This window comes from Octopus bimaculoides, chromosome 5 (assembly GCF_046866305.1).
Source record: "Octopus bimaculoides isolate indiv1 chromosome 5, ASM4686630v1, whole genome shotgun sequence".
NCBI lineage: Eukaryota > Metazoa > Mollusca > Cephalopoda > Octopoda > Octopodidae > Octopus > Octopus bimaculoides.
The window spans coordinates 102,203,082-102,223,081 of record NC_142932.1 but is presented as its reverse complement, the minus strand read 5'-3'; the positions used below and the strand labels follow the sequence as shown (position 1 = coordinate 102,223,081).

Genomic DNA, 20,000 nt, shown 5'->3' with positions numbered 1-20,000 from the left:
CACCAGAATTTAAGACAAACCACAATTCTAAATGCACTCAGCTCAACATACTGTAGTCCTCCATGCTACCGTCCTTCATTGCCCACCATGTTTCACCAAATTCTCCAACATATTCCACTATATTTAACTTATCCACACAGTTCTCTATAGTTTCACACAATTCCTACCTAACAACAATGTCCACCAGGCTCTACCACACCACACCAGACCACCCACTGTCCACAACAGGGCATCACTGTTCCCACAGCACTCACTATTCTCGTCAGTACCCACTGTCCTCTATAGTACACACTGACCACCACAGTGCACCAGCTGTTTCCTGCATCAACCAAACTGTCCACCATGGTGCACCACTATTCCCCCAAAGGATCCACTGTCGCACACAGCACCTACTGTTCCCTAATGACTCCATGTCCCTCATGTTACCCACAGCATGTTACTGTCAACCACAGTACCCTACTGTCCTCACTGCACGTCCACCACGGTAACCAATGTCCACTACAGAACTCACTGCCAACCACATTCCACCACTGTCCACCACAATACCCACTCTCCCTCAAAGCACACACCATCCCCACTCATTCCACCCATTGCCCCTTGCTGGACCCCACTGACCCCTAATGGACCTCACTGTCCCCTATTGCACCCATTGTCCCCCACAGCACCCACTGTCCTCCACAGTTTACTAGTCCACCACATTAAGTATCTGTCCACCACTGTTCAAGAGAGTGTATCATATCACTCCACTCCCTTACACACTACACCACCAAACCCTCAAATCCTCCGCTGTCTCACGCAGAACCTACTGTTCCATAATGACATCATTCTCCTTACAGCACGTTCACCACATTGCACTACTGACCACCTCAGTACTCACTGTCCGCTACATTCTACCATTGTCCACCAGAGCAGCATCCCACGGTCCACTACATATACCGCTTTTCCCTACAACACCCATTGCCCCTCAAAACACTCACCAACCCTACTGCAACCCATTGTCCCCTCTGGATCACATTGTCCTTGTTCAACCCATTGTCCTGTAATGGACCTCATTGTCCCCTTTGTCGCCTACTGTCCCCATTGTCGCCTACACTCCCCATTTTCACCTACTGTCCCCATTGTTGCTTACTGTCCTTATTATCACCTACTGTCTCCTACTGCCTCCACTGACCCGCTCAGCACCCATTGTCCATCACAGTTTACCAGTCTGTCACATTAACTAACTGCCAACCACTGTCCACAGCTATTTACCTCAGCACTCCACAAATCGCACACTCCCTCAAAGCACCCATCGCCCCTATACAACCCATTTTCCCCAGTTGTACCTTTTGTCCCGCACAGAACCCACGGCTCCCACTGTACTCCACAACACCCATTGCCCACCACATTTCACCAGTCTGCCACATCAGCCTAGAGTCCACCGGCGTCTACTACTCTTTATCACATCATGTCGCTCTCCAACACAGTCTACCAATATTCCACACAACACGTTCACCAAGGCGCACCATTGTCGACCACAATATTATGCCCGCCCCACAGTATCCCATTACACATCATATTGCACAACTGCCCAGCTTCATCATCACTGTCCGCCACAGTGAACCATTGTCTACAAGAGCAGCATCCCATGATCCACCGCATTTCACAAGTCTTCCAGACCACCCACTATTTCCCATGCCTCCACTGTGTCCCATTATCCCCATTGCACTCCACTATTCCTCATAGCACCCACTGTCCCCTACAGCACCCACAACTCCCCACATCACCCATTATCCCCCAGTGCACCCACTGTCTTGCACTGTAAGCCACTGTCTCTCACTCTCTCTACCTATCTCCCACTATTCTTCATAGCACTCACTGTCCCCTACAGCACTCACTATCCACTTAGGCACCCACAGTCTCACACTGTCCCCCACTGTCCTCCATTTTACTACACTATTCTTCATAGCGCCCAGTGTGCACCTACAGCACTCACTTTTCCCCTCCCTACAGCACCCACTGTCTCCCATTATAAGCCACTATCCCCCACTGTCTCCCATAGTCCTCCACTGTCCCCAACCTTCCCCCATTGCAGCCCACTATTCCCCACTGCATCCCACTGACCTCACAGCCCCCTTCCGTCGACCACAGAACCCATTGTCCACCAGAACAGCACTCTGTTGTCCACCACTATGCACTTCTGACCCAATAGTATCCCACTATTGATAACAGTGCACCACACTGTGCACCTTAATGCAAAATCGTTCCTCACAGAATCCCCTGTGCGTCATATGCAGTACTTTTTACAAGAGAAGCATCCTACTGTCCACCACATTTCCCTTTTATCCCATTGTCCGCCATAGCACTTTACTCTCTCCAGAACACTCCACAATCCATCATATTGAACCACTGTGCACCTTTGCCCCCGCTGTGGACTTTTGAACCTATTGTGTACTTTTGGCTCCAATGTGCACCGTTAGCTCCACCGTACATCTTTGGCCCCACTGTCCACCTTAGGCCCCACTAACCACCTTTGACCTCACTATCCACCTTTGGCCTCACTGTCCACATTTGGCCTAGCTGTCCACATTTGGCCTAACTGTTCACCTTTGGCCTCACTGTCCACATTTGGCCTCACTGTCCACCCCTGCAGCATCCAATAGTCAACCATATCTCACCACTGTCCTCTGCAGCACCAGTACCCCACAGAGCACCCACTGACCCGCACGCCCCCACTGCCTTCCACTGTACGCCACAGTCTCCTACTGCATCCCACTGCTCCCCGCTGTTACTCCACTGCGTCTCACTGTCCCCACAGCGCTCACTGTCGATCACAGAACCTACTATCCACCAGAACAGCACTCCACTGGCCACCACAATTCACCTCTGGCCACCACAATTCACCTCTGGCCCCACAGCATTTTCTGCCTATCAGTGATTTAGTGTCACACATAGTATCCCACTGTATATCATAATTCGCAACTGTCCCCCACAGCACTCACTGTCCTCCATTGCACCACTGTCCCCAACAGCACACCCTGTCCACCATATTTTATATCTAACACAGCATCCACAGTTCAACACAATAACTCCTGTCCACCACATTGCACTCCTGTTCAGAAGAGCAGCATCCCATTATCCACCCTACAACCCTACACACAATGCACTATACTATAATCTACCACAGCACAAGACACCATATGATGGTTTACTAAACCATTATCAACCACACTGTGTCTCACCACAGTTCTCTACAGTCTATTTCTCTACAGTGTACAAAATATCCATCACAGTTCCAACACACCAGGCTCCACAACAATCTACCATACTCAAACAAACGAAATTTAGCGCCACTTGACCTCATCAGCACAGTTCTTTCCACCATAGTTAAACACCGGAGTTTATTAAAGTCAATGAACGTACAATGAACAATGTTCTCCATTACCACTGACCAACCTACCACTGTTCACAAGAGTTTCCAACAACAGCTCACAAAACTACTGACCGCCAGAGTCGATCATACCGCAGTCCAGTATAGTTCATCTCACACAATCAGCTAATGTCCACTATACCACATCTCACCACGTTCTATACCAACACTGCAAATCACAAAATTCAACCAACTCACTGTCCACTGCAGTGCCTCCTCTGTCCACAAGAGCACTCTCTAACAAAATTTCCTATCCCCATTCACTAAAGTTTATCACCGTCTACCCAAGTCCACCTAAATCCACTACAGTCCATCACAATACATTACAGTCTTTCCCAGTCAAGGCTACCACAGTCAACGACAATCTGCTATACGGATGTCCAACACATCGCTTACACCAGTCTAAGACAACGCCGCATTCAAAATACTGTTCACTATACCAGATTCCAGCAACATACAGTCCATTACTAACTAAAACTGCACCATACTACGTTTCGCTATACCACAGAACGGCACATTTTATAAAATCAGAGTCTACATCATTCCACTATAGGCCACCACACTGTAGTAAACCGCATCACTCTCCACTGTAGACGGCCCTATCAATACACCGACGTTCACTACACCACAAACTACTACAAACAACCTCAGTCTCCAACAGCACGATACACAGAATTCCTCCAGAATCTCCACCACATCCAAAACACAGCCCTTGTCCTCACCTCATCCCACAACATTCTATGCATATATTATATAATTTATCGCAATAGAGTGTACCACAGCCTACCACATCACAAACCAGCATACGAAAGTCTATATACCGCAGGTCACAAAATCTACACAAGTTCTTCACACTGCATCAAGTGTTTAACATCATTAAATTTCATTACACAATAGCATACAATAGTCTGTCACGTTACATTACAGTCTAACACGAAGTACTAAATACAGCAGTCCGCAACACCACATTCCTCAACTCTACGCATCACCACCTTCGCTCTCTACTGCATCTCAGTCTTTCTCAACACGTAGCACCGCGCCACACAAAACCATATCTCACTCTACCACGCCACCTAATAATACCGGTTTCAAAATTTGGCATATGGGTAGCAAATTCAAGGGACGGGTAAGTTGATTACATCAACCCCATTTTATGGCTGGTATTTATTTTATCGACTCCGAAAGGATAACGAGTAAGTCGACCTCGGCGAAATTTGAACTCAGAACGTAAAGACAGACGAAATGCTGCTAAGTATTTTTCCGACGTACTTACGCCTTAATCGCAAAATAACACCACACTATTCCACCCTACTCCATCACACCACATTCTAATAAACCCTACACTGCCATACCACATGACTACATAGACCTATACTACAGTCCTGCACAGCACAGTTCACCAAGCACCAACTATCACATAACACTCTACCACATTTTACGATATCCCCAACACACCAAATTGCACCGCCGTTCCAAAGAACACAGTTTCACAAATGTCCAGCAGGGAGCATTGCACTGCATTAGACCACACCAGTACTCAATATTTGTACAACTTTAGAGTCTATTGCTCAAGTAGAGAAAGACAACAGAGTAACGCCATTTGTAGTACCATGTGGTGGACTACGGTCTGATAGAGCAGCGTCGACAGTGACCTTTTGCTGACATGCCGGTTCGCGGGCTGTGAAGAATACTCGTTTGTGGACTATGATGGACAATGATTGATTGTGCTGGGCAAACGAGAACTATGCTTTGGTGGACGATAGTGGTATTTGTAAATTGAGGTGGGTTTTGTTGAAGTAGACACTGTTGGACTGTCACTCACTGAACAATCGAGGTTTGCGGTTGTAGTGCGGCGCATTGTGGTGAAATAATGGAGGGTGTTGTGTTCGAACGTAATGTGATAAACTGGTGTGGACAGTGATCGACTATCACATGGTGCAGTGAAAGGCTGTGTAGCAAATTACAGTGCGAAGTGATGTAAATGGATTGTGACAGGTTAAAGTGGCGTGGTACGTTGTGTGATGATAATCATCACTGAGGAAGAATATCCTGGAGTTACACAGGATTTGTTGTTGAGTGAGATGTGCCATGTCGTAGCTCAATAGATTATGCAGAGCAATGTGTTTTGGTGGGATTCAGTGGAGTTTGGTGTTAAGAACTCTAGTGGACTATGATGTTGTGGAATGTGGTTGAGAAAGTAAAATACGAGGGTGAAATATGGTATCTGAATTAATCAGGGGAAGTTAAGTTAAGAAAAGTTAAAAGTACTTATGAACCAGAGAAGGTGAAAAAATGAAAAGGGATGAAAAAAATGAAGGTGAAAAAATGAAAAGAGATGAAAAAAATGAAGGTGAAAAAATAAAAAGAGATGAAAAAGTGAAGGGAAAAAATGAAAAGAGATGAAAAAATGAAGGTGAAAAAATGAAAAGAGATGAAAAAGTGAAGGGAAAAAAATCAAGAGATGAAAAAATGAAATGAAAATAGACTACACAAACTTCCCAGCAGTGCAACATAACACACTCCATCATACTGTTGTCTACTGCATTACGTACTCTAAACAGCCCATCACAGTTACTACACATTCTGCACTGCCTCGTATTGTCCAGTACTTTTGATCACAAAATTATCCCCTACATCCAGCATACCACATCTTTGTCATCCTCTCCTATAATTTCCCACATACGACCATTCTATTTTATAACTCTACAGTCCACCATCGTTTTCACAGTGATATTCCACGATTGTTCTTAACACTGCAGTCTACCGCTGCCCTCCAGAACATAGTACACCATGTCAGAGACTATTACAGTCCATCAACCCATGGTGGAGGACACCATATTCAACCTCAACAGACATCAGCATTTCACACACAACTACACCATTCTCAATTACACCACAATCCATCATATAATCGCTCACGAACACGCTGCACCAGTCACCACATTACACCACAACTCAGTACAACGCACCATGGTTCAGTACATGATAGTTACCCCATTATCTCAACATAAAGTACAGTTTATCAACCCACTTCATTACAGTCAGCCACATCTCAATCGACCTTAATCTATTACAGCCCACATTTGACCCCACATTTCACCGTTGTTCACTACAGTCCATCAGAATGTACCGCACCACAGTCGTTCAAAATGTCCTACACCATAGCCCACCACAAACTATCTTACTGCTGTCGTCCATAGTCCAATATTGTCCAGAACAATTTACCACCATCCCACCAGAGTCTACCTCACTAAAGTCCACCACTGTCGACCTCAGGCCACCAAGTACTATCTAAAACAGTCTACCAAAGTTTCTATAGTTCTCATCGTCCACTATAATCCACTACATTTGAATATATCTCCATCAGTCCATCACAGTCTACCATTCCATACCATATCCTTATCACCGTATACCCCAGCCTACCTTTACACATCCCAGTATATACATTATATCTATACAGTTTCACCACATTCCACAACATCATAGCCCACTAGAGTTCTAACACCAAACTCCACTGAATCCCAACAAAACACACTGCATAATCTATTAAGCTACGACAAGGCACATCTGACTCAACAACATACAGGGTGTTCAAAAGGTCTCTCCGCAGTGAATTTTATTTTCATCCTAACTCTTCAAGAGTCAGACTCGCCAAGATGAATTTCAAAACATGTGTAGAAAAGTCAACTTTTGTATTGAAAATAAAGGACAACACTTTCAACACCTCTGATAAACATTATTAAAGTCTTGTAAAGTCTAATATATTCTTTTGTAGTCTTATACCATCTTATAAATATTTATTTTGCAATAAAATACTTACTGCTGAGAGACTTTCTGAACACCCTCTATATCGTGTAACTCAAGGATATTGTTTATCAGTCTACCACAGTGATGATTGTCATCACACAGCGTACCACGCGACTTTAACCTGTCACAATCCATTTACATCTCTTCACGGTGGAGGCGCAATGGCCCAGTGGTTAGAGCAGTGGACTCGCGATCGTAGGATCGCAGTTTCGATTACCAGACCGGGCGTTGTGTTTATTGAGCGAAAATACCTAAAAGCTCCACGACGCTCCGGCAGGGGCTGGTGGCGAACCCTGCTGTACTCTTTCACCACAACTTTCTCTCACTCTTTCCCTGTTTCTGTTGTACCTGTATTTCAAAGGGCCAGCCTTGTCACACTCTGTGTCACGCTGAATCTCCCCGAGAATTACGTTAAGGGTACACGTGTCTGTGGAGTGTTCAGCCACTTGCATGTTAATTTCACGAGCAGGCTGTTCCGTTGATTGGATCAACTGGAACCTTCGTCGTCGTAACCGACGGAGTACCACATTTCTTCGCACTGTAATTTGCTACACAACATTTCACCGCCTCGTGTGATAGTCAATCACTGTCCACACCAGTTTACCACACTACGTTCGAACACAACACCCTCCATTATTTCACTACAATGCACCGCACTACAACCGCAAACCTCGATTGTTCAGCAAGTGGCAGTCCATCACTGTCTACTTGAACAAAACCCAACTCAATTTCCAAATACAAATATCGTTCACCAAAGCATAATCCACGATTGCCCAGCACAATCCACCATTGTCCATCATAGTCCACAAACAAATGTCCTTCACAGCCCGAGACCCTGCTTTTCAACACAAGATCACTGTTGTCGCTGCTCTATCAGTCCGCTGTCCACCCCATGGTACTACACTCAACCTACCGCAGCCTTTCATAGTCCTTTATATCCCATACTAGTACACCTCGTCCCACCAGAGTATAACACATTTCGGCCATACCAAAACCCATCATTTTCTAATATACCTGATATCAGTCTTTGACATCACACTGCATAATCTACCACATTGGTCCACACCACACCGCACCACAACATATGATACCACAGTCAACTGCAACGTGGACCAAAGAAGTGAACCACAAGACATTCTAATACAGTCCTCCAAACGTCAATCCTTTACATCTACAACATTTAGTACGTCACAACCTAACACACAGTGCCCCACTTTCCATCACATATATGCTGTATAACACTGGACTATACCTCACTTCATCTCTCTAGATACTGCCACTCCATAGAGCACCAGTCTATCAGAATCTACCACTTCACATTTCAACACTTCGCAGTCCATCACTGTGCAACACAACACACAACAGCCCAATCACAGTCTACCTGTCTACCAGAATCCACCACGCTACAGTCTGCCTCACTACTTCCACCACATCTCAGCAGAACAGTTTCCACCACCCTACAAACCACTACACTATGGTCTACCACACTGCAGTCTACTACAGTCCATTACTGTCCATCATCCACCAGTCCACCAGTCTCCCACAATCAACTATAACCCATCGTGGTTCACATCTACATTACCGTCTACCACAATCTACCATAGCCTTGTCTACCACATCCCACTTCTCTACAATCTACCACAGTCCACTACAATCCCCCAGAACACAGTGCATCATACTACATCACACCACTCAGTCTTTCACATTCCAGAGCAGCAATGTTCACCACAATCCAACAATATTCTCTACAATCCAGTCTACCATAACACACTTATTGAAACATTTCCTCCGAATTCTATCTCACCACCCTCTAGTTTTTCCCTTCCATTACACAACATCCCACTATATTCCACCATGCCACACTCTAACGCATCTCTTATCGCTATAGCACAGTCAATCACACTATCTCCACCCCAGCAATACCCGGGCACCATATTCTGATAGTCACCCCATACTCGACGAAGTTCTTGAAACACAGTCTAACATAGTCTTAAACAGTTTACCATAGGCAATCCAGAACAACGCGAGTCACAAAAGCTCAACGTATTCTCTATGCTCTGTCATTGTCCACCTCAAAGTCCTACCCCGACCACCACAACGTTTCATTATACTACACCACTCCACACATTATACTACTCCATCTCATAAACCCCCACACCATCGCTTTACAAAGGATCGCATTCCATTGGGAACAACCGGACTTGCTAGAAATATCAGTTAAATCTCTCTCAATACCCTACATTCTTTGACAAAAATTAAAAACAAAACAAAGCAAACAGAAAATGGTGGTCGCTTTATTTGGGAAAATAATATGACGGCTGGTGTTATTATGAACGTTGGTGTTCTTTATTTGATTTTAACTAAGACTAAAGTACAACAAAAATAACCACCACCACCACCACCACATAAACAACATAGCAGAAGCAGTAATATAAACAGCAAACAATGTCAAACACCACCAACACTGTCACAACCACCGTTCATAAATCTCTAATACGTGGCGGACGGGTATTTGTTCCACGGAGACAGAGCTAGACGGAAGGCAGATTTGAAACCATCAAACTGTCTACAGGCCTCCCCTGTATCTCTCACTGCCTTCTTCCCTTAGTCAGTTCAATTGTTTCACTTAGCAACAGCTTTACTTCATTGATTTTATTACTGTATATCAATCGCCTACACATGAACGAAATTTCGTAGCGGCCGACACTCCTCCCTAGCCCACTCTTCACTTATAAAATCCACTCTTTATGAACGAATCATCTTCCTCCTTTAAATTATCTCATACACATATGGCCCTTTCTAGAATGTTCTCAAAAATTGTTATTTTGACATAGTGCATATCTACAAATTTAGAAACTAACTGCGCAAAATGTTCGTCTTAGAGTTTCATTGGGTCGGTGTATTTTTTGGTCCTGATAAGTACACACACACACACACACACACACACACACACATACACACACAAATATATATGTATGTGTATGTGCGTGCGTGTGTACGCTTGAGCATGATATGTTTATATATGTGAGCATGTATGCATCTGTCTATACACACACACACACACACACATATATATATATATATATATATATATATATATACAGGTACACACACATGCACACATACATACACACGAGTGTATAATACATCTCTGACTAGGCAGTGTGTTGGCTATGGCATGTACACCTAAGAACATACTCTTATCTAAATAAAGTAGATGAAGGGATACGATTATGTGTGTGTTTGCGTGCGTCTGTGTGTGTGTGTATGTGTGTGAATGTGTATGTGCGTGTGAGCCTCTGTATGTGTAGTGTATGAATGTATAGGTGCGTATGTTCCATTCTGTGTATGTTTCATATGGATAGCTATTACGTTTATGTAAACACAAAATCATAGGCAGACGTTTGTATACGTATGCAGGTGCACACACACACACACACACACACACACACACACACACACACACACACATTCACACACACACATGCATACACATACACAGACACGTGAGTAAAAGAAAGTGTGTGATAGCGTCTAGGTACATACTTGTATGTATATGTTTGTATATATTGTGTATGTGTATGTTTGTATATATTCACTCCCTTGTATTTTCTGTTACTCTACCAAGGCACACTCACATTGTGCCAAAGACCCTACTTGCAAGAATTTTTCGTTTTACCACCTTTTATTTACGTTCACATCCACCACCAACACCGCCATCACTACCACCGCTGTCATTACCATAACCAACACCGATTCCATGAGAAAATCATAGACACGACATATCCCCACTATATTTCATCGTCAGGACTATAATCGCCATCTCCACGCACCACCACGTACTTATAACCATTAAAGAGCCTTTAAACGGTCACTCGACTTGCTAAATCTATCAGGATTAGATGGTACTCCGAGTTCCTAATGTGTTCTATAAAGTCATCTGTCTGTCTCTCCGTATACACACGTATATAGGTGCATAAAGATATTTACATAAAAACACATATATGTATGTACATATACATGTATACATACACACATATACGTATATACAAATATTGATTTCAAATTTTGGCACAAGGCCAGCAAATTATGGACGAAGGTTTAAGTCGATTACATCAACCCCAGTGCTCAACTGGTATTTATTTTATGGACCCCGAAAAGATGAAGGGTAAGGTCGACTTCGAAAGAATTTGAACTCATAGTGTAAAGACGGACGAAACGCCTCTAAGCATGTTTGACCGGCGTGTAAACGGTGCCGACAGCTCGCTGCCTTTGTACATAAAAATATATATCTATTTCGGTAAACATCTTGTACACTCACACACACACACACACACACACATATATATAATGTGTATGTGTAAAATATAATGTATATATATGTATTGCGTATATATACGTTTTATATATGATTTGTATATATATTTATTCATATATGTTTGTATATATATATATATATATATATATATATAGGTAAATTGAAATTTAGAGGTAATACTTGACAATTGTAAGCACCTGTGTATTCCAGCTAGTGGTTGCGGTGAAAGAATAAATTGTAAATCCAAAAAATAACAACAAAACTACAAAGGATTCCGCGGTACACGTGTTTCAAGCTTTATATGTGTATAATATATGTGTATAATTTACAATGTAAAGCTATCCTCAGCCGCAAAATTATTTCTCTCCCAGGAAATTATACCACCTCGGTGTTGAAGTAGGAAGAAAGGTGTGATGCAAGAGGTGAAGATCCTTTCGGTATTCTGTATAGTACTATACCTCGTATAATTCTCCACCCAGACATAATCTCTCCGGTCCTCCGAAAACCTTCCATACCTTGCCACGATTCAGTGTGTAGTGTTAAGTTGGTGGTTAAGAACAATACAATACAATAAAATAAAAAGACATACACAGATATTCATGTGAAAAAGTAAGAATAAACTTAAAATAAAAATAAAACTTAAAATAAAATAAAATAAAAAATAAAAAAATAAAAAATAAAGGGAGTCAAATCGGTGGGGCGGGTAATCTAGGAAGTAATAAGAGAAAGTCTGGATAGTCAAGTAAGCTACATCTAAGCTATTTAGATGGGTTGGTGAAGGGTGGTGAGGAACAAACTAAATGTAGAAGAAGAAGATAAAGTGATAAATAGAATAGATACAGAGATCTTAAAGGTCGTAAGGGATAGATATGTATGAGCTGTGTCTGTCTATATCAGTGGTGGGTCGTAAATAAGAAGTGTCATGCCAGAATAGACTTGGAACATGAAACATGAAATATGATATTCTTGTGGTGAGTGGTCAGTGGTCAACCTAAGCGGTTTACAACTTAAGTGTACTAACCTATCTACATATCCTTATCTAGATGAAGAAGGGTGAAGGAAGTGGAACGGGTAATTATAACATAGAAGACCTTAAAGAATTCATCAATAAACATGTCAACAAGAAAAGCGAAATACGTTACAATGTGGGGGGTAGGTTTGGACGTTAAAATTCAAAAAGCAAAATTCAAAATACAGAGTAATATAGTATACTAGTGAAAGGAAATATTAGCACCCACATTAATAATGTAATGACTAAGAAATAAACAACAAAATAAGAACTAAAAAATATTAAAGAATAATAAAACTGATAAAAATAAAAATAAAAATAAAAATAAGAGATAAAACGTAAAAAATGAAAAACTTAAATATGAAAAAATATGAAAATATGAAAAACTTAAATATGAAAAACTTAAAAAATGAAAAACTATATTACTCTGTAATGTGGGTGCTAATATTTCCTTTCACTAGTATACTATATTACTCTGTATTTTGAATTTTGCTTTTTGAATTTTAACGGAATCCTTTGTATATCTGGTAATGCATTCAACCCGATTCTCAAACAACTCTGCTAAGGGAGAGGCGTCAATCTATCTATTCTGTGTATATACGTGTCTCTCTCCATATATATATCGTATATGTTTGTAGTTTTGTTGTTATTTTTTGGATTTACAAACCTTGTAACGTATTTCGCTTTTCTTGTTGACATGTTTATTGATGAATTCTTTAAGGTCTTCTATGTTATAATTACCCGTTCCACTTCCTTCACCCTTCTTCATCTAGATAAGGATATGTAGATAGGTTAGTACACTTAAGTTGTAATTCGCTTAGGTTGACCACTGACCACTCACCACAAGAATATCATGTTTCATGTTTCATGTTCCAAGTCTATTCTGGCATGACACTTCTTATTTACAACCCACCACTGATATAGACAGACACAGCTCATACATATCTATCCCTTACGACCTTTAAGATCTCTGTATCTATTCTATTTATCACTTTATCTTCTTCTACATTTAGTTTGTTCCTCACCACCCTTCACCAACCCACCTAAATAGCTTAGATGTAGCTTACTTGACTGTCCAGTCTTTCTCTTATTACTTCCTAGATTACCCGCCCCACGATTTGACTCCCTTTATTTTTTATTTTTTTATTTTTTATTTTATTTTATTTTAAGTTTTATTTTTATTTTAAGTTTATTCTTACTTTTTCACATGAATATCTGTATGTCTTCTTATTTTATTGTATTGTATTGTTCTTAACCACCAACTTAACACTACACACTGAATCGTGGCAAGGTATGGAAGGTTTTCGGAGGACCGGAGAGATTATGTCTGGGTGGAGAATTATACGAGGTATAGTACTATACAGAATACCGAAAGGATCTTCACCTCTTACATCACACCTTTCTTCCTACTTCAACGCCGAGGTGGTATAATTTCCTGGGAGAGAAATAATTTTGCGGCTGAGGATAGCTTTACATTGTAAATTATACACATATTATATTATACACATATAAAGCTTGAAACACGTGTACCGCGGAATCCTTTGTAGTTTTGTTGTTATTTTTGGGATTTACAATTTATATATATATATATATATATATATATATATATATATATATATATATATATATATATATATATATATATATATATAAATATCTGTGTATATATATACTTATACTCCATGTATATCTATCTATATCTATATGTATATATATATATATATATATATATATATATGTGTGTGTGTGTGTGTGTGTGTGTGTGTGTGTGTGTATATATATATATTTATATATCTATATATATACATATATATATATATATATACATATACATGTGTATATATATATATATATATTATTTTGTTTAAAAGCGTTCCAACTCTGTCTGTTTTTTATGTTTTATTTATATTCTTGTAAAATTAATGTGGGATATAGAATATGGAATATACAATATATAATATAAAAATGGATGGTACAATGAAATAAAGTATTGAATGTCTTATTGAATATATGGAATATGTCTTATTGAATATATGAAATATTGAGTGTTCAATATAAAGGATTAAATATATAAAGGCGAATACGTATTTTCTATACCTTGTGGTATTTCATCATGGCCGGTATGACAGACTTTATATATATATATATATATATATATATATGACTTTTTAAAATTATCTCTAAAGATTTCTATAGAGAAATAAGAAGGCAATATGTAATGAATGTATGACGAAATTGCTGGCCCTACCAGCAAATAATATGTATCGTGGCACTCCACCGATTACGACGACGTGGGTTCCAGTTGATCAGATCAACGGAAAAGCCTGCTCGGGAAAATTAACGTACAAATGGCTGAGCACTCCACAGACACGTGTACCCTTAACGTAGTTCTCGGGCTGGGGGATTTAGCGTGACACAGAGTGTGACTAGGTTGGCCCATTGAAATACAGGTACAACAGAAACAGGAAGAAAGTGTGAGAGATAGTTGTGGTGAAAGCGTACAGCAGTGTTCGCCACCTCTGCCGGAGCGTCGTGGAGCTTTGAAGTGTTTTCGCTCAATAAACGCTCACAACGCCCGTTCTGGGAATCTAAACCGTGATCCTATGACCGCGAGTGTTCGCTGTCCTAACCACTGGGCCATTGCACCTCCACAATTAATATATATATATATTTACACCCACACACGCACACACATTTTTTAATTCTTTTATATGTTTCCACCCTGAGGCTGTGGCCATGCATATATACAATATATACATATCCATACATATACGATATATATATGGAGAGAGACACGTATATACACAGAATAGATAGATTGACGCCTCTCCCTTAGCAGAGTTGTTTGAGAATCGGGTTGAATGCATTACCAGATATATTTCGTCTTGCTTTCTGCATTATTTGTTCCAATCGGACCGAAGTCATTTTTACCTATCATTCTTCGTGGTACCAGTCTAGTGGCAGTGGATACTTCTTCTACTCTCACATTTCACAACTTTTGCATTCATCTTTGGTTTTGGGTTAACAGTGGGGAGGTATTTATCTACTCACAACAACAGGTATATTTGTAACAGTTAGCCAAATCATGGTGCATGCTAACCAAGAAATTGTAATAACAATTTTATTTACATACCTATCCACATCATTGCCAAACGCGAGAAAAAATGTCCAGCCAGATACTACATTTCCCGAAGGCATACTATGGTAGCCAGAAGAATCTAGAATTGAATAAAAGGAAAAAATATATAAGTAAAAAAGATTATTAGCATGAAATTAATGGATCAAATACATGTTAGGGAAACATAAGAAAAAAAAACACATACCAAGGTGACCAGATATTGTTATTTAGGATGACAAAATTATAAATCGCTCCGTGGTGGAAATAAGTTGCTCACATGACATAAATATAGTAAGAAAAATATGGGAGAAAGAATATACCTACAATATACCTAGCATTCATGAAAAGCCTGCAAATTCAACATTTAAAATACATTTTAGCTTTATAGAAATCATTGCAGTAAAACTTTGAACATGCCCAGATATGACAGGGACGAGAACTTGGATATTTCGAAAGAGAAACCAGCTCTAGAATTCAGCCAGCATGCCTTTCAGATTCAGAAGTTCTTTTTGTTGAGCCACAGAGGACAAGATGAACAAGAAGCCTTTTCATATATGGCTTTTATTTACAAGTTCATCACTAATCGGGTGAATAGTTTTGAAAAGTTTTTCCTCTGTTGATGAGTACCATACTCGAAATATAAAGAATTATTAAATTACATCAAAGGTATATCTGGTTGTTTTCATATTGCATTATAAGTTTTTTCAATCAAAAACACTTTTATATAGACATACATAAACATACATATATACATATATATGATATATGATGCATATGTTTATATACTTATACATTTATGCGTGTACGTTTATACATATACATATATATATATGTACACGTATGTATATATATTTAGATACACACACACATACATATGTTGCCTTTAGGTTGTAAAATTACTAGTAAGCCACCCATATATATATATATATATATATATATATATATATATATATATATATATATATATATATATATATATATATGGATGTACAAACATACTCATGTTGAGAAGTGGGGTAGATTGAAGATGTGAGGAATGGTGTTCGAGATATAGAATGAGAAAATACAATATTCTTCTTCTTCTTCTTCTTCTTCTTCTTCTTCTTCTTCTTCTTCTTCTTCTTATTATTATTATTATTATTATTATTATTATTATTATCATTATTATTATTATTATTATTATTATTATTATTATTATTATTATTATTATTATTATTATTATTACTATTATTATTATATGTATGGCTTTTGCTTTATATTTGTATAAATTGATTACAAGTCTCACCCAAAGACCTCAAGAGACTAGAAGTTAGAAGTTCGAGTTTGTGTTATGATTAGGGTGCCATATATTTGGTTTGGCATAGAGCATTGTTCTAGAGAATGTTCTAGAGGATGTTCTAGATAAATTTGTTGTTAAAGTAATTTGATTATAAGATGATAGTTTTATGTTAAGATGACAGTAAAATGTGTTTGCTGTTATGTTCCTTTAAAAGTATTTTGACACTGTTTACGGATTAGAATATTTTTGGGATTACATAGACAATATTTTACATAGGATATGGGCAGTCTCATGGGTACTATGTCTTTTGAATTTCTTCCACTTTTGGATCTCCTGGTATCTAGGCTAAATAGCAATTTATCATTCTTACCTATGAAAGTTTGGTATTGATGCATCGATTAATAAGCATTTTTTTCTTGGTGGTGTCTGACAACTATATCCGGCATTTTAGCCTTAATCTCTCTATCTGTGTGAATTGGCATAGCCCAGAGTATGGCTGCTGTCTCGTTTTCTGTGACCTTTTCTGGCGTGTGGCTATACCATCTTTTTTCTGTTGGTATTCCATAGTGCTGTCATAGCTTCCAGTGTATATAGGTCCAAACTCTGTCGTGTCAGTGAATATATTCCTTCTTAGCCAGGACTCGGAAGCCAGAGACGTATATATACATAAGTATATATCATACATACATATATATATATATATATATATATATATGGATATATACTGAGACACCCTTCTGTCATGACTGACCATGGGATTGCACCTAGAAAGTTACCCTCCCGGGCAAGGATGTTTATAGAAGACCAGCAGTCGTCCATGCATACCGCTCCCCCCTCTCCACGCCACCAGTGTTATCCAAGGGAATTGTAAAGGCCGATACAGCTTGGCACCTGTGACGTCGCAAGGCATTTCTACAGCTGAGTGAACTGGAGCAACGTGAAATAAAGTGTCTTGCTCAAGAACACAACACGCAGCCCGGTCCGAGATACGAACTCACAACCACAGGATCGTAAGCTCGACGCCCTAACCACTGAGCCATGCGCCTTCACATGCATGTATTGATATATACATACATACATACATACATACATACATATATATATATATATATATATATATATATATATATATATATATATATATATATATATATATATATAACAAATAATAAATGAGTGTATGCATATATACGTACAAGTATGTGCATACCTACATCTACCTGTATATATAGGTGCATATCTGGGTACAGGACGTTGCAAACAAAACGTAGACAAAAATAATAACCAGAGTACAGAAAACACACAGGCCACATAGAGAACATTTTCCTTCATCAGCTGCCACCATTCTAACACAGGCGTTTCAAGTGTGCAGACAAACGAAAGAAGGGCACTTAACTCATTTATTGGGAGTAACATGTATGGATCGAAAAAATTCATTGAAACTCCTTGGTACTCCGAGTTTTGAAGTATGAAACGGGCTTTGCTTAAGCGGGGAAGCGACTATGCTATTCAAAATCTTCAGAGTGACTTTAAAAAAAAATAACCTGGTTTGTTTATCTTAAAGTGATAACCCGATAACCGCTATTTGAATCTCATAGTTTCAAATTCAATGGGTATGATTTTGCAATGTAGAAACAGTAAAAAAATCGAAAATGCATAAATAGAATAAGGATGCATTTAATACATGTAGATGTAACAACAAATGCTGAAACTGCAGAATTAACAAAACAGATGTAAGGTATATCATAAGTCACTGTCCCGAAATATCCTCATGATTTTATTTATCATTGGGATATAACACAGTGACAAAGAAACTATTCAATGCTATTTGCAGAAGGGACAAACTTGAAGATAAAGTATTGTCCTTAGGTTAGAGCATTGTGGTGAGCGTAATCAATGTTAATATGGAAGAATATTGTTGGAATATTCCAACCAAATTACTGTAAATTTGTACGAATAAAAGATCAGAGCAAATGATCTGAGATAAAGAAAAATCAGTGTACACGGAAGTAAAAATCAGTTGTTCAGTAGGCGACAACGTAAAGTAAAACATCTATTTGAACTAATGAGAAATATACTGATGTCACACACGGATTATAAGTTCAGATTAATGATTGTGAACATTGGAGTATTTTCTGTTGTAATTTACTACCTCGATGTCAATCATGAAAACTTGGACTTCTCAAAACCAGAAAGAACATTGGCTAATTAGGTAATTACATTTATACTTACAAGCAATTAATTGAATTATGGAAATATATAAAATATACTAAAAGTTGTAGCCTGCAGTATATACATACGCACAAGTAGTGAGGTACTAACGTGTGTTTATGTTCATATAAGGCAATGCATACAAATTTACACAGAAGCATACATACACATTAAAAGATTCAGGGACAGAGAAAAAATATATAGACAAATAGGTAGGCATGCATATTTGGATATGCATGTCTAACCATTTGTTATTTGTCATAATAGATATATGTATATACATACATATATATGTATATGTATGTGTGCGTGTGTGTGTGTGTGTTTGGTTGTCTGTGTTTGTGTTTATGCATTGTTATACATAATAATAGTTACCAATTAAACTTAAATATCACTCAATACTTTTCGGTAAACATATTCACAACCCGATGAAGGCAACGTTATCGATACTTCGAAGTAACTGTCAACCTTTGCCATATAAAAACCTATCTATCTATCTATATATCTATCTATCTATCTATCTATCTATCTATCTATCTATCTATCTATCTATCCATATATATATATCTATATATATATATATCTATATATCTATCTATATCTATCTATATATCTATATATATCTATCTATCTATCTATCTATCAACACACACACACACACACACACACACACACACACATACACACACACACACACACACACATACACACACACACACACACACACACACACACATATATATATATATATGGTGTCTCTTTATCAAAGTAGAATGTTCAGTCTAGACTGTTTGTTTCTGCCTATGTACCTATTGTTATATAGCTACATTGTTTGTTCGCCGGTATTTG

At 38.9% G+C, this 20,000-nt stretch overlaps 1 protein-coding gene across 12 annotated transcripts in view; it reads right to left on the bottom strand.

Annotated features, from left to right (window-relative positions):
• The window catches only part of LOC106877962 (uncharacterized), a 547,541-nt gene that overhangs the window by 327,814 nt on the left and 199,727 nt on the right, over positions 1 to 20,000 (bottom strand). For all 12 annotated transcript variants that reach the window (XR_016242002.1, XM_089352825.1, XM_089352819.1 and 9 more), the window contains one exon: positions 15,677 to 15,761. Coding sequence is in view for 11 of the 12 variants with exons in the window: in XM_089352825.1 (XP_089208951.1) it covers positions 15,677 to 15,761 (85 nt within the window). In the remaining variant the exon portion in view is untranslated. The remainder of the gene's footprint in view (positions 1 to 15,676; positions 15,762 to 20,000) is intronic.